This window comes from Parasteatoda tepidariorum, chromosome 2 (genome assembly GCF_043381705.1).
Source record: "Parasteatoda tepidariorum isolate YZ-2023 chromosome 2, CAS_Ptep_4.0, whole genome shotgun sequence".
Taxonomy (NCBI): domain Eukaryota; kingdom Metazoa; phylum Arthropoda; class Arachnida; order Araneae; family Theridiidae; genus Parasteatoda; species Parasteatoda tepidariorum.
The window spans coordinates 91,593,092-91,607,418 of record NC_092205.1 but is presented as its reverse complement, the minus strand read 5'-3'; the positions used below and the strand labels follow the sequence as shown (position 1 = coordinate 91,607,418).

General features: G+C 29.6%; 1 protein-coding gene and 1 long non-coding RNA gene across 2 annotated transcripts in view; one reads left to right on the top strand and one right to left on the bottom strand.

Moving 5' to 3' along the window:
* LOC139425032 (uncharacterized) overlaps positions 1-9,210 on the top strand; it is a 35,256-nt gene extending 26,046 nt beyond the window's left edge. The window contains exon 2 of the long non-coding RNA XR_011636218.1: positions 8,882-9,210. This is a non-coding gene — a long non-coding RNA (uncharacterized lncRNA). The remainder of the gene's footprint in view (positions 1-8,881) is intronic.
* LOC122270673 (degenerin unc-8-like) overlaps positions 1-11,889 on the bottom strand; it is a 28,151-nt gene extending 16,262 nt beyond the window's left edge. Inside the window, exon 1 of the mRNA XM_071177917.1 lies at positions 11,774-11,889. Within this exon, the coding sequence (XP_071034018.1) occupies positions 11,774-11,877 (104 nt within the window). The 5' untranslated portion in view covers positions 11,878-11,889. The remainder of the gene's footprint in view (positions 1-11,773) is intronic.
* Positions 11,890-14,327: the final 2,438 nt, after the last annotated feature.

Genomic DNA, 14,327 nt, shown 5'->3' with positions numbered 1-14,327 from the left:
GAACAGTGGTTTCACGCTTCATTCACGCTTGAAGTAAATTAAATTATAGAAAATTTTTATTTTTTTGTTGTTGTTTTTTTTAAACAAATTTTCAATCCAAATTGTATAAAATTTAAAGTTTGCACATTGCAGATAAATTCTAAGGAAAAAAGACTTGTTAATTTGGTTGTCTAAAGCAGTGGTTACCAACTGCCCGCCCACGAAGTCTTTTTTTTTGTGGCCCATGAACTAAAATATATTAATTGTCATTTTTTTGTTGACAATTTCGTAAAAAATCTAAATGTGTTTAATAATTTTCTTTCACTCAAAAAAAAAAAAAAAAAAAAAAAAAACTAATTTCTTTGTTTTTGTGAAATTTAACATACTAACGGTGCAAATTTTTCTCAAGTAAAAATCTACTTTGTATTTTAATTTGTAATTCGATACTTTTGTTTTGTACAACTTGTTAAAAATCTGACAGTAATATTTAATGTTCCTTCAAACATAAAAGAGTCCTATATAAAATTTTTATAAAGTTGCGGCCCGTCATTTGACTGGTGTTTTTAATTGCGGCCCCCGGCCTCATGTAAGTCGGAAATCCCTGCTCTAAAGCTAAGGACAGATGGCGCTGGCTCTATTGGTTAAACTTCGTCATATGACTTCAGGTTACTACTTTCGATTGATTTTTACGCCTAAGCTTGAAAGAGCCCGCCATCTGATAGTATTATACTTTCATGTTATGTGCTTATATTATAATTATACGGTTATATGCTTACATTATAACGCGTTCTTTCAATTTAAATTTCAACGAAACAAGCAGCAAATGAATTTGGAAAACTTCGCAATCGTGCTACGATTCTATCCAGAAAACAACAAACAGCAATACTGTACGCTTATATAGCCAAATAAGGGATAACATTCAAAACATGGCAAACCTTACACTTTATTAATGCAGTGATGTTAATTTTCTAACGGTCTGAAATTCACGACTTGTTAGAATTTATAAATTACAGAATTTATAAATTACTTTTATGAATGGAGAAAATTACGCGTTAATTTAAACACAAATCATAGCAAAACTCTTTAGAATATTAAGCCTGTTCACACATCGCCTCGTAAGCATAACATAAGCGGAGGAATACACCGGAAGTTTTCCAAATTTTTTCCGGTTTTAAGAAGCTTGTTATTGTTTACATTCAGTCAACCATCCATGTTCAAAATTTATCATATCAATTATAAAAATGTAGTTATGAATCCACGACTTTTACAAGAAATCAATTAAAAATTTTTATATTCATTTGAATGAACATCAGATATACCCAATTGTGTATTATTGAAGTTTTAAATTCTAACGGCTCATTTCGAGAGGAACCACAGATAGAAATTTATAATAATATCGGGTCTACCTGAAAGTTCTGTGCGCGAAAGTACCAGTGCCGGATTAAGCGCACGCAGGGCCCTAGGCCATTCAAATTTATGGGGCCCTTTGATTAAATTTTTTTCTCGCATATTTTTTATTTATTCAAATATTAAAGTATTTATACATCTTTTCATTTAAGAAAGCACATTTAAAATAAAAATACATAATAATAAATTAAATTTTACTTTATTTTGTTAAATTAGAACTAAAAAATGATCATAACATTTTGAAAAAATTTGAAATTTATTAACACTTTACAGAATCAACGCTACTATAAAATTGTTATTCAAAAATCTTAAAAAAACATTGATAAATCTTATAATACATAACTTATAATAATACTTATAAATAATAACTAAAATAAGTAAAAAATAAATATGATTAACAATATGTGAAGAAAATTATCGTATTTTATTAATATATATTTGAAATTGATTTTTTATTTTTTATTTTTAAAAATCATTGTTTTTTCTAATTTTTTAAAATTTATTTTCAAAAAATCCATTTTAAGGCGGCCCCTAATAATTGGGGGCCCCAAACCATGGCCTAGTCTGGCCTAATGGGCTATCTAGCACTGGAAAGTACACGCGTGATGTAAAAGCTGCCTTTATAATAACAATAAAAAATTATAGCATTTACTCTTAAATGCATAAATACAGATAGACACAACCACATATGGAGCAAAAGAACATGCGCATATTTTACCGTAAATGAGCGAAATCGAGAGAATATCGACATTCACCGGTGAATGTCAAGAATCGCTTTGATGAATGTCTGAAATATTTATTATAGCCGATTTGATATTAATTTATTCACTGATATCATTAGAATTTATTCGAGATTTTAATATTTGCTGAGGATAGATATGGAGAAACATCAGTGTTTGGAGTACCGGTTAAATGCNTTTTTTTCATAGATGGCAGCACTGAAATCTAATTTTCCTTATACATTTTTTACTAATTATTTATATGATATAATTATGTTGTATAAATAATTACTCTTAAATATAATGACAATATCTATCTACAAATTATTAAATAATATAATGAATGTGCTATTAAGCTAAAAGCACATTTATTATATTTTGTTTTCTTAACATTTTTTGTTAACTGTTGTATTGTATTTGTAATTGCATTTTATCTAACTTAAATTTGCTCGAACATGTAATTGCATACGAGAATGAGACAAAAAAATTTTTTTTACATCAACTTTTAAACGTTGTTTTTATCATTTATAATCAAAAGATTATCATCTGTTACTATTTTGAGAATGTTGCTATTACGAAATTTATTTTTCTTTAAAACAAACCTACCAATTTCATTGCTTGTATTTCGCTGATAAGAACTTAAACACGAAGAATATAGTAACTAAGTTTTTGGAGAGAACTAGACGTAACATGTAAACATATTTAAGGAGGATTTTTTAAAAAAAATGAAAATTCAGGAAGTCACGTTTCTGGTATTGATAAATTAGCCAAAGCCATAGAAAAGGCCATATTACCCATGCATTTGCAAAACATATTTTCGCAAAAAATATACAGGACCTTTCAGAAAAAAAATCGAAAAAAAAAAATTATTGTTATTATCAAATTACTAGGTTCTCAAACAAGTTATTACGCTGTCATATTTCATCTCATTTTGTTTACATGTAAATGTTCTTGAATTTACTGTAATTTAATATATTAACCTGTTACTTAAAGTTTTGTGTACATAAATATAATGAAAACCGTTAATATATCTAGCCAATTTCTCAAATATCGTTGTTCCCAATCTACATCTTAATGACATTTATATCCTTTCAAACTTCATCAGCTTCAAAGTCTGGAGTCACTTTCTGCAAAAAATATTAATGATGAATGAAAAAGCAAGTGCCTTTACCTACCGCTCAGTTGAGTTAATGAGTTTTAATGATTTGCTTTTAACACGATTTTTTTTTTAAATGTAGAAATTTTGAAAGACATATTCTCAACTTTATGTTCTAAGTTAAAGCTGGACTTCAAAATTCTACTTTAAAACTACTCTGTCATCCTACTACTGGCAATAACCTCAAAAACGCCTCTCTAGAAAGTAGGCGTAACTATAAAAAGAGAAGCAGCCGGGAAGTTTTAAATATTATTTAAATTATACATATTACATTTCATTAAAAAATTGTCACCGCCAAAATATTCTCATTCGACTCACTTTTCCCGCTCATGTATTTCAAATTTTATCAAAATGAAATTAAATTTATGTCACGTGACCTTTCATAGAGGATGTCGTTCCCCTTTGCTGTGCTGACGAAAGAAATGTTTTTGTTAGTGATAGTTGAAACTTCTAAATAAATAAGTGCTTTGCTGGGCTGATTAAAAGAAAAGTTTTTGTTAGTGATAGTCGAAACTTCTAAATAAAAAATTATTACTCTCGCTGAAATTCACAAAAATCAAACACTCTTCTAAGAATGCACCCTCTTTTCAAATTTTAGTTGGCAAAATTTCTGTAAGTAAAAATAAAAACAAAAATTTCGGTTTGCGTAATGTTTTACATAGAATTATCATTACTCCCCATCTATCCATCTTAACCATGTGAAAGAAAAAAATCTTGGGTTGGAAAGTAGGCGTTACTTTTCATAGTATCCGAGCAAAGCTTGCAGTGAAAAAGGTGAAGGTAGGCGTTACCTTCCAAAATGAGTATGAGAGGATTATGATAAAAGCTCACTCGAATTGTTTCTTCTTTTGCAACTCCTTCTTGACTTATACAAAAATAGTTCTCTTAAGTATTTTCTTAAGAGCACTGGACACTTCAACCCCCTTATTTGGTCTTCCTCTAACTACGATCCAGACGACCCTAAGTGCAGGAGACGACCTAAGGCAATTCTCCACTACTATAATAATCTCCAAGACATCGTTTGAGTCGTATTGCTGATTTTTCTATCCCCCTGACTGGCTCCTCATCTCCTCTATCATCATTACCATTTTCCACCTTCTCGGGTTGGCCCAATCCTTCGCGGAATTACTGCGGCTCATTCTGATTCAAATTACTAATTCAACTACTAACAATGCTAATCACTCACTGCTTATTTGTAAATAATTATAAATAAAAAATAGATAATAATTAATAATAAATAATAATAATAATTTTTTTTCTTTCATTGTTTATGTTATTACCTGTCTGTGTTATCCCTGTTCTATCTTCTTTTCCACAATATTATTTAACTACTAACATTAAGTTTACTTACTAACCCAAATAATTTTAATATCAATGGCCTTTGATTCAGTTTGTAATCATAGTGGCCTTTTTGGCCAGGTACTCCGGTGCACCAATTATTAGTTTCCGCAGTTTCTTCTTTTGCAACAAAATGGCTAGTTTTGCTGCCAACCAGGGTTGAAAGTAAAACGGAAAGGGGAAAAACTGATAGTAAAATCAATTCATTTCTAGCTGTTTTTGTGAGTAAAAAAAAAAAAAAAAAAATTNAAAAAAAAAAAAAAAAAAAAGCTCTAACTATTCTTAATTATAAACTATTTCATCAATATTTACTTTTACTCGGGTAAAAAACAGTCAAATGTATATGTTATAATGTTTTTTTAAGATGATGTTTTTTGAATCAGTAATAAATTTTATAATGTTTTAAAAAAATTATTAATAAAGAAAACATTAGCAAACAAATTTTAAATTTAGTTTTTGCTGTATTGAGAATAGTCGTTTCTCGTTTCATTCACGCTTGAAGTAAATTAAATTATAGAAAAATGCTGTAATTTTGTTGTTGTTTTATACAAATTTTCAATCCAAATTGTATAAAATTTAAAATTTGCACATTGCAGATAAATTTTAAGGAAAAAAAGCTTGCTAAATTTGGTTTAAATATGAACAGTTGACCGTCTAAAGCAGTGGTTACCAACTGGCATCCCCCGAATCCTTTTTTTGTGGCCCGCGAACTAAAATATTTTAGTTGTAATTTTTTGCTGACAATTTTCGTAAAAAATCTATATATGTTTAAAATACTTTTCTATCTTTAAAAAAATCCACTCATTTCTTCGTTTTTGTGAAATTTAACATACCAACGGTGCAAAAAAATTTATTTCCCAAGTAAAAATCTACTTTTTATTTTAATTTGTAATTCAATACTTTTGTTTAGTACAACTTGATAGAAATCTGACAGTAATATTTAATGTTCCTTGAAACGTAAAAGAGTCCTAAATGAAATTTTTATATTGCGGCCTGCCATTTGACTGGTGTTTTTAATTGCGGCCCGTCATTTGACTGGTGTTTTTAATTGCGGCCCCCGGCCTCATGTAAGTTCGAAACCCCTGGACCAAAGCTAAGCTCAGATGGCGCTGGCGCTATTGGTTAAAATTCGGCGTAAGACTTCCAGGTTACTATTGTCGATTCATTTTTACGCCTAAGCTTGAAAAAGCCCGCCATCTAATATTATTATACTTATATACGGTTATATGCTTTGTATTATAACGCGTTCTTTCAATTTAAATTTCAACGAAACAAACAGCATATGAATTTGGAAAACTTCTCAATCATGCTATGATTCTATCCAGAAAACAACAAACAGCAATACTGTACGTTTATATAGCCAAATAAGGGATAAAATTCAAAACACGGCAAACCTTACACTTTAATGTTGTGGTGTCAATTTTCTTACTGTCTAAAATTCACGTCTTGTTAGAATTTATAAATTACAGAATTTATTAATTACTTTTATGAATTGTGAAAATTGCGCGTTAATTTAAACACGAATCACAATAAAACTCCTTAGAATACTAAGCCTGTTCACACACCGCCTCGTCAGCATAACGTAAGCGGAGGAATACACCGGAAGTTTTCTAAATTTCTTCCGGTTTTAAGAAGCTTGTTATTGTTTACATTCTGTCAACCATCCATGTTCAAAATTTATCGGATCAATAATAAAAATGTAATTATGAATCTACGACTTTTACAAGAAATCAATTAAAAATTTTTATATTCATTTGAATGAACATCAGATACCCAATTGTGTGTTATTGAAGTTTTAAATTCTAACGGCTCATTTCGAGAGGAGCTACAGATAGAAATTTATAATAATATTGGGTCTACCTGAAAGTTCTGTGCGCGAAAGTACCAGTGCCGGATTAAGTCGTACACGGGGCCCTAGGCCATTCAAATTTTTGGGGCTCTTAGATTAAATTTTTTTTCTCGTATATTTTTTATTTATTCAAATATAAAAGTATTTATCTATCTTTTCATTTAAGGAAGCATATTTGAAATAAAAATAAATAATAATAAATTAAATTTTACTTTATTTTGTGAAATTAGAACTAAAAAATAATCATAACATTTTGAAAAAATTTGAAATTTATTAACACTTTACAGAATCAACGCTACTATAAAATTGTTATTCAAAAATCTTAAAAAAAACATTAATAAATCTTATAATACATAACTTATAATAATACTTATAAATAATTACTAAAATAAGTAATAAATAAATATGATTAACATTATGTGAAGAAAATTATCGTATTTTATTAATATATATTTGAAATTGATTTTTTTTTTTATTTTAAAAAAAATCATTGTTTTTCATAATTTTTTAAAATTTATTTTCAAAAAATCCATTTTAAGGGGGCCCCTAATCATTGGGGGCCTCAAACCATGCCCTAGTTTGGCCTAATGGGTAATCTAGCACTGGAAAGTACACGCGTGATGTAAAAGCTACCTTTATAATAACCATGGCAAACAAGGTATTCTTTGGCCAAGATAATAATAATAACAAATTATAGCATTTACCCTTAAATGCATAAATACAGATAGACACGACCACATATGGATCAAAAGAACATGCGCATATTTTACCGTAAATATCCGAAATCAGGAGAATGTCGACTGTCAGGATCCTGATTCCTCTCCCACGCATTTGATTGACCCCTTGACCTGAGGGTCAGAGGGTGAAGGACATTGGAGGTGTCGTCCCCTACCTTGAGGGTGGAGCAAAGGACTGTCTTATGAGAAAAGAGGATTTTTTACACGAGATTAGTTTTGAACGCCGAAGGGTAGAGTTGTAATTGAACGATGATAGAACAAAAAGAAAGGGAGCAGTTGCGCTTCAAAAACATTATACTCAACAGCTCATGTATCTATTTGTAACTTTTCTGTAAATAATTCTATAATCAAGAAGTTAGTAATAAATAAGCTATAATTGAAATAGTCCTTGGTCATCATTAAGAGGACATAAAAACGAACCAAGAGACAAAATGTCTCACATCGACATTCACCGGTGAATGTCAAGAATCGCACAATCGCTTTGGTGAATGTCTGAAATATTTATTATAGCCGATTTGATATTAATTTATTCACTGATATCATTAGAATTTATTCGAGATTTTAATATCTGTTGAGGACAGAATAGGAGAAACATCAGTGTTTGGAGTACCGGTTAAATGCATACTAGTCAGTGGCACTTGACCTTCAAAAACATTGAAGGTAGTGCATACCGGGTAGTGGAACTGAACTTTAAAAAAAACATTGATGTAGGACATTCCGGGTAAATGTATACCGGACAGTGGCACTTAACTATATTTCGGACATTTACCGAAGCGACTATGTGATTGTCAACATTCACCAGTGGAAGTCAACGACCGCCCAATTTCGGTCATTCACAGTAACACTTACATATTCAAACTTATAAACAAAATTTTCGGTAATACGTTTTGGTAGACCTAATAAATACATTCAAGGGTAAATGCCCTAACACTTTTTTTTTAATAATTAAAGTACCTTTTGCAACACTGTAAATTTAAAAAAAAAAAGGTTTTTGAAATTTATAGAGTACACTTTTTATTACTCATGATTGTTTCTAAAATCAAAATGATCTTAATGTTCTATTTTTTTTCTTATAATAATATTCAGTATAAGAAGGTTAAATACTTTTCATTTTTACTTAAAGAATCATGTATATTTTTTAAGATGTTATTTGACGCTGATTATATTGATCCTTTTTTGGTAATAGTTATTGTTATTCACAATATGAAGCAGTTTATTATTAGTGTTAAAATTTTTTAGTAACCTCTAAATAATGTATGTTTTTCTCTGTTTTGAGAAAGTTTAAAATCAACAATAAAAACTATACTTCCCGTACAAGAGTTTCCACACATTTATGAAGTTTCTCATTTAAAAAAAAAATAATAATAAAGATTAAAGTTATAACGTAACTTTGTCCCATTCGAAATTGTTATTATTATATGTATTTTTTTGTTTACAGCTGGTGTTTTTTTTTATCGCACGTTTGTTTGAAATTTTTTAAAACATCCTTCGTTGCTTAAGTTTTTGAAAACGTGATACATAGTTAAAATTGATACGAATCAAAGAATGACTATATATTTTTATTACTTTCAGTTTTTTTCATTTTATGCTCTATTATTAATTAATTATTTTCCTTTATATTGTTTTGAAGCAAAATAATCAGAATGATGAAGCTTTCTCTTTGTATAACATAATTTGAATTTTCTTTTATATCTAGAATAATAAAAGAAAGCTCATAACAGTAGATCCGTGGAATTGAGAAGTGCCCAAGCATTTTCGATGTAGAGTACGGCAACTTTTTCTAGACAGCCGCAGCGCATGCGCTCTAACCTGTTGTCAGCGCTAAAAATTCTTCATTCCTACTTTGAGTCCTTACATGTTATTTCATTTGCACAAGATAAGACACTTGTATTAGTTTCAAATTCTGTTTTGCTGTTTACAATTGCTGTTATAACAATTATATAACACTGACATAACAATTGCTGTTGTGACAATTTGCTGTTACAACAATTCGCTGTTTTTAATAATAAAATTTTTTTTTAATCATTTATTTTTCTGGTGAAATATATTTTCTTAGCCAAATTTATTAAGTCTTTAATTCACATTTGTAACAAAACAAACAACAAAACAAACAAGAAGAGAAAAAGGGACACTTTAAACTTTTTTTTTATTAATTGGTGGGTGATATTTTTTTACTCATTTTAATCCATTTTCAATGCGTACAATTTCGTAAACTCAAACAATATCAATAAAAGGAAGGAAAATATGAAATACAATAATAATCAGTATTGTAGTTGGGTAGAAAAACATATATGCGTCGTCATCGTTTTTAAAAATATGTCAGTTTTCTAATTTCCTAGAAATAATAATAATAATAATATGAATTCTGTTATATGTTTTTTTTTTCTGTTTGAATAAAATTCGAAAAAAGAATTGCTTTACGATTGTAATACATATTCATATCTGCCACTTTCTCGAGATTAATGTGGTTTTCCGGCTATTGTATTTCCACAAAGTTATGTCTTTTGAAAATGGTGTTCTACAAATTATTAATGGGTAAAAAATACTTAAAAAATTTTAAATTAAAAAAATATTTTATTTTATAAGTATTGTAGAATTATATTTTATATATATTTTGGAGGTATGATGCCCTCGTTAATAATATTTAATGTTATCAATAATAATTTCTAAAATCCAACAGATGGCGCTCTGCGTAGTAATGTAAAAGGATTAATTGTATTCCGTTTCTTCTATGGCACTGTACCATGAACACCATTCCTAGTTTTTGTTATTAAATATATTTATTTAATTAAATATATCTTATTAAATACATTTATTTAATTAATATATGATATTAAATATATTTATTTAATTAAATATATGTTACTAAAGATATTTATTTAATTAAATATATTTAATAACAAAAAATAGAAATAATGTTCTTGCTACAGTGCCATAGAGGAAACTAAATACTACAATTAATCCTTTTACATTCCTATGCAGAGCGCCATCTGTTGGATTTTAAAAATTAATATCATTAACATTGAGAAAGATTATTAACAGCACCCATTTATCTTTAGGAGGAGCATCCCTTCATAACTTTTTATTATGAAGGGGCACTCCCTCATAATAAATCTTTTTTATTAGCAGATTCGGCTAGGTAAAGGCTGGTAGTAAAACCATTACAGCTGGTTTTTATGAGGTGTAAATAAATGATTTTAAATTATCCACCATTTATTCTTGTGTAAAATGCAGTATGTTTTTAGATGTTAAAAAAATTTTTGGTAATCATAAATATTTCCTCAAATGAAAGCTAGAATGAAATGATTTTCGTAGCAGTCTTTTGCTGTTACACGCAATCACTTACACAACGCTAACTCAATACATTCAAATATATCTACGGTTGATTAGCATATTTGTAAATAATTATTTTGTGTTTGTCTAACTTGTAAATATAATCTATTTATCTTTCAAATTTTGTACATATTCTCTTGCAAATAATTCTATCTGTATCTTTATGTTTTATTATTATTATTTTTATTCCTTAATTACTATGGCAAAGTGCCATCTTTTCTTAATTCCCTATTTTGTTAATTGTATCTCAGTATTTTATTTTATTTTATAGCCGTCGTTGAGCAACCGACCCGATTTTGGGCTTACGACTACTAATGTTCAACTTCGTAGCCTTGTAATTTTGAACCAATCCAGAAGACAAGGAAACTCCCGGATCAGTACTCCAGAGGTATGATTTGTTATATGGGAACATGGAGGATTTTGTGACTCGATAGATTTACCGTGCATCAGTGACCATTTACATCACGGGGAGTCTTCGGTCGGTGGGGATCGAACCCACGACCTTCTTGACTTGGGCCCAGTGCCCTACCAACCAGGCTATTTTTTATAGATGATCATGATGAATGGGAAAAGGGCCATATTCAGTCTCAGGATGCCCAGCTATAAATACCAGACCAGGCCAGATCGATTCGTTAGATATCTTCACGTAAGGACCATTTTTGGTCTCAGATACCCAGCTATAAATACCAAACCAGGCCAGATCGATTCGTTAGATATCTTCACGTAAGGACCATTTTTGGCCTCAGATACCCAGCTATAAATACCAGATCGACTCGTTAGAGGTCTTCACTTAAGGATCATTTCTAGCCTCAGGATACCCAGCTATAAATACCAGGCCAAATCGATTCGTTATGTATCTTCACTTAAGGACCATTTTTGGTCTCAGGATACCCAGCTATAAATACCAGACCAGGCCAGATCGATTCGTTAGAGGTCTTCACTTAAGGATTATTTTTAGCCTCAGGATACCCAGCTATAAATACCAGACCAGGCTAGATCGATTCGTTAGATGCCATCACTTAAGGATCATTTTTGGCCTTAGGATGCCCAGCTACAAATACCAGACCAGGCCAGATCGATTCGTTAGATGTCATCACTTAAGAACCATTTTTGGCCTCAGATGCCCAGCTATAAATACCAGATCTGGTCAGATAGATTCTTTCGATATCTTCACTTAAGGACCATTTTTGGCCTCAGATGCGCAGCCATAAATACCAGACCAGGCCAGATCGATTCGTTAGATGTCTTCACTTACTTGTAACATTGTTCCTCGTCCATTTCCATTCGCCCATTCAGTTTGCATTTTATGATCATGGTGTCTTTGGTGTAACCCAGTCGAACACGATCACTTTTGTTCATCCGCCAATAATCATCGTACTGAAAAAAATAATGCTTCATTNTTTTTTTTTTTTTTAAAAAAAAAAAAAAAAAAAAAAGGATTTAATTTCAGTATGAAATTTACGTACGTCTTGAATGGGCTCATGGCAGTAATATTCCTTGCAGTACACAGATCTTCGCAACCTACAATCAAATAGACCTTGATAGTTAGAAGTTTCACAAAAGAATTATAGTGAAGTCTTTTATACTAATTATTTTCATTCATCTGACTAGGGGGCTAAGACCCCTGTCCGCTTACGCTCACCAACCACGATGATTTTTGATTTTTTACTTTATAACCCTCGTTGGACAGCCGACCCAACTTTTTTGGGTTTACGGATACTAATATTGAACTCCGTAGACTTTTTTTTATTTTTTTTTTTATAACCGTCATTGAACAGCCGACCCAATTTCATGGGTTTACGACTACTTACGTTCAACTCCGTAGCCTTGTAATTTTGAACNACTTAAAGATCATTTCTAGCCTCAGGATACCCAGCTATGAATACCAGACCAGACCAGGCCAGATCGATTCGTTATATATCTTCACTTAAGGACCATTTTTGGCCTCAGATGCCCAGCTATAAATACCAGACCAGGTCAGATCGATTCTTTCGATGTTTTCACTTACTTGTAGCATTGTTCCTCGTCCATTTCCATTCGCCCATTCAATTTGCATTTTATGATCATGGTGTCTTTGGTGTAACCCAGTCGAACACGATCACTTTTGTTCATCCGCCAATAATCATCGTACTGAAAAAAATAATGCTTCATTTCTTTTTTTCAAAAAAAAATAAATAAAAGGATTTAATTTCAGTATGAAACTTACGTACGTCTTGAATGGGCTCATGGCAGTAATATTCCTTGCAGTACACAGATCTTCGCAACCTACAATCAAATAGACCTTGATAGTTAGAAGTTTCACAAAACAATTATAGTGAAGTCTTTTATACTAATTATTTTCATTCATCTTCCCAGGTAGTCACCCTCCCAAGTTCTGGCCGCTCCCGATGATTCTTGACTAATAATAAGATCAGACACCAATTTAAATAATTTTATCTTAAAATGGAACGTAGAATTACGTTATAATAATAATAATTATAATAAAAACAGTTCTCTTACACTATTAACTTAGAAAACAGGGGTAGACTATATTTGAGGGTGCCCCTTGATTCTCGTCAAGTTGTGATCGCGGTTGATCGCCTAGCTGGGCGATGTTGAAACCCAATCGTGATTCTGATTATACTGTATAATTTAAAGTTTATAATTAATAAAGTTGATATTTAAAGTATTTATATTTATTAGTTAGCAAGAAAGTTTTGTGTAAATGTATTAATAATAATAACATACAATTAACTCGAAGATTTTATATAGAATTTAATTTCATTAGTAGGGTATCCATTTATTTAAAATCAAATTTTGAAAGAGTTTTTGTCTATTTTTTTTTCGGATAAATAAACATTGCAACATATTCTTTTAATTCTATTCACTTGATTAAAATTGGTATTTCATTAATGTTTTTAGAAACATTAGAATTCAAAGTAATTAGTTTATTTAGATTAAAATTAATATAAATAAACTTTTATTGTATAAATTAACAATGTAGATATTTTCTTCTTTTTTTTTTTCTTCTTCTCTCAAAAATTAAAATTAATATTATCAACATGAGTACAAAGCAAGATTAATTTCTCAGAGTAAATATTATTTAACAAAAATGATAATCGTGAAAATTAAAGATAATTAAATCATTAATAAATCTGAAAATAAATTTAATAGTAAGAGTATAATTTTTTTCATAATAGTGTAAAAATAGGTCAGCTAAGAGAGATGGAAAAATTAATCTTCGTGGTATTACATCGATTTGAATAGAAATATGTTTTCTATTGTAAAGATACTTATTAAAAAGACAAATATTAATTAGAATTTCCCAATAATCAATATTTTTAAAATCATTTTAATAAATCAAAAGAACTTCTTTTAATTTAGAAAGGGGAATGCTATTAAAGAGATCCTGGAAATTGACACAATTAATTTTATTTTGGTTAATAAATTCTAAAATAGGTTGATTATTAGAGATAATCCTAGAAAAAGCCTTATTTTATAATATTGTTAACAATTTTATTTAAGTAGTTAGAGAAAATGGTGCCAGGTTTAGTTAGTATTAGACCCACATGTGATTGTTTTAAATTTAATAGGAATTTCATGAAAATTTAGACCCATAATTATGTAAGGAAATTATACATTATGCTAATTTTAATTTTCAACCTCTTATATAAAGCTAAAAAAAAATTTAAGATATTATTATTATTTAAATTACTTAGCTTAAAATTTGTACTATTTTTTAACTCCTTATTTAAAAGTTAAGTATAAAATTGTTTACAGAAGATTGCATAATTATTGTTAGCTTTGCCAATGGGATAATTAAAATTTTT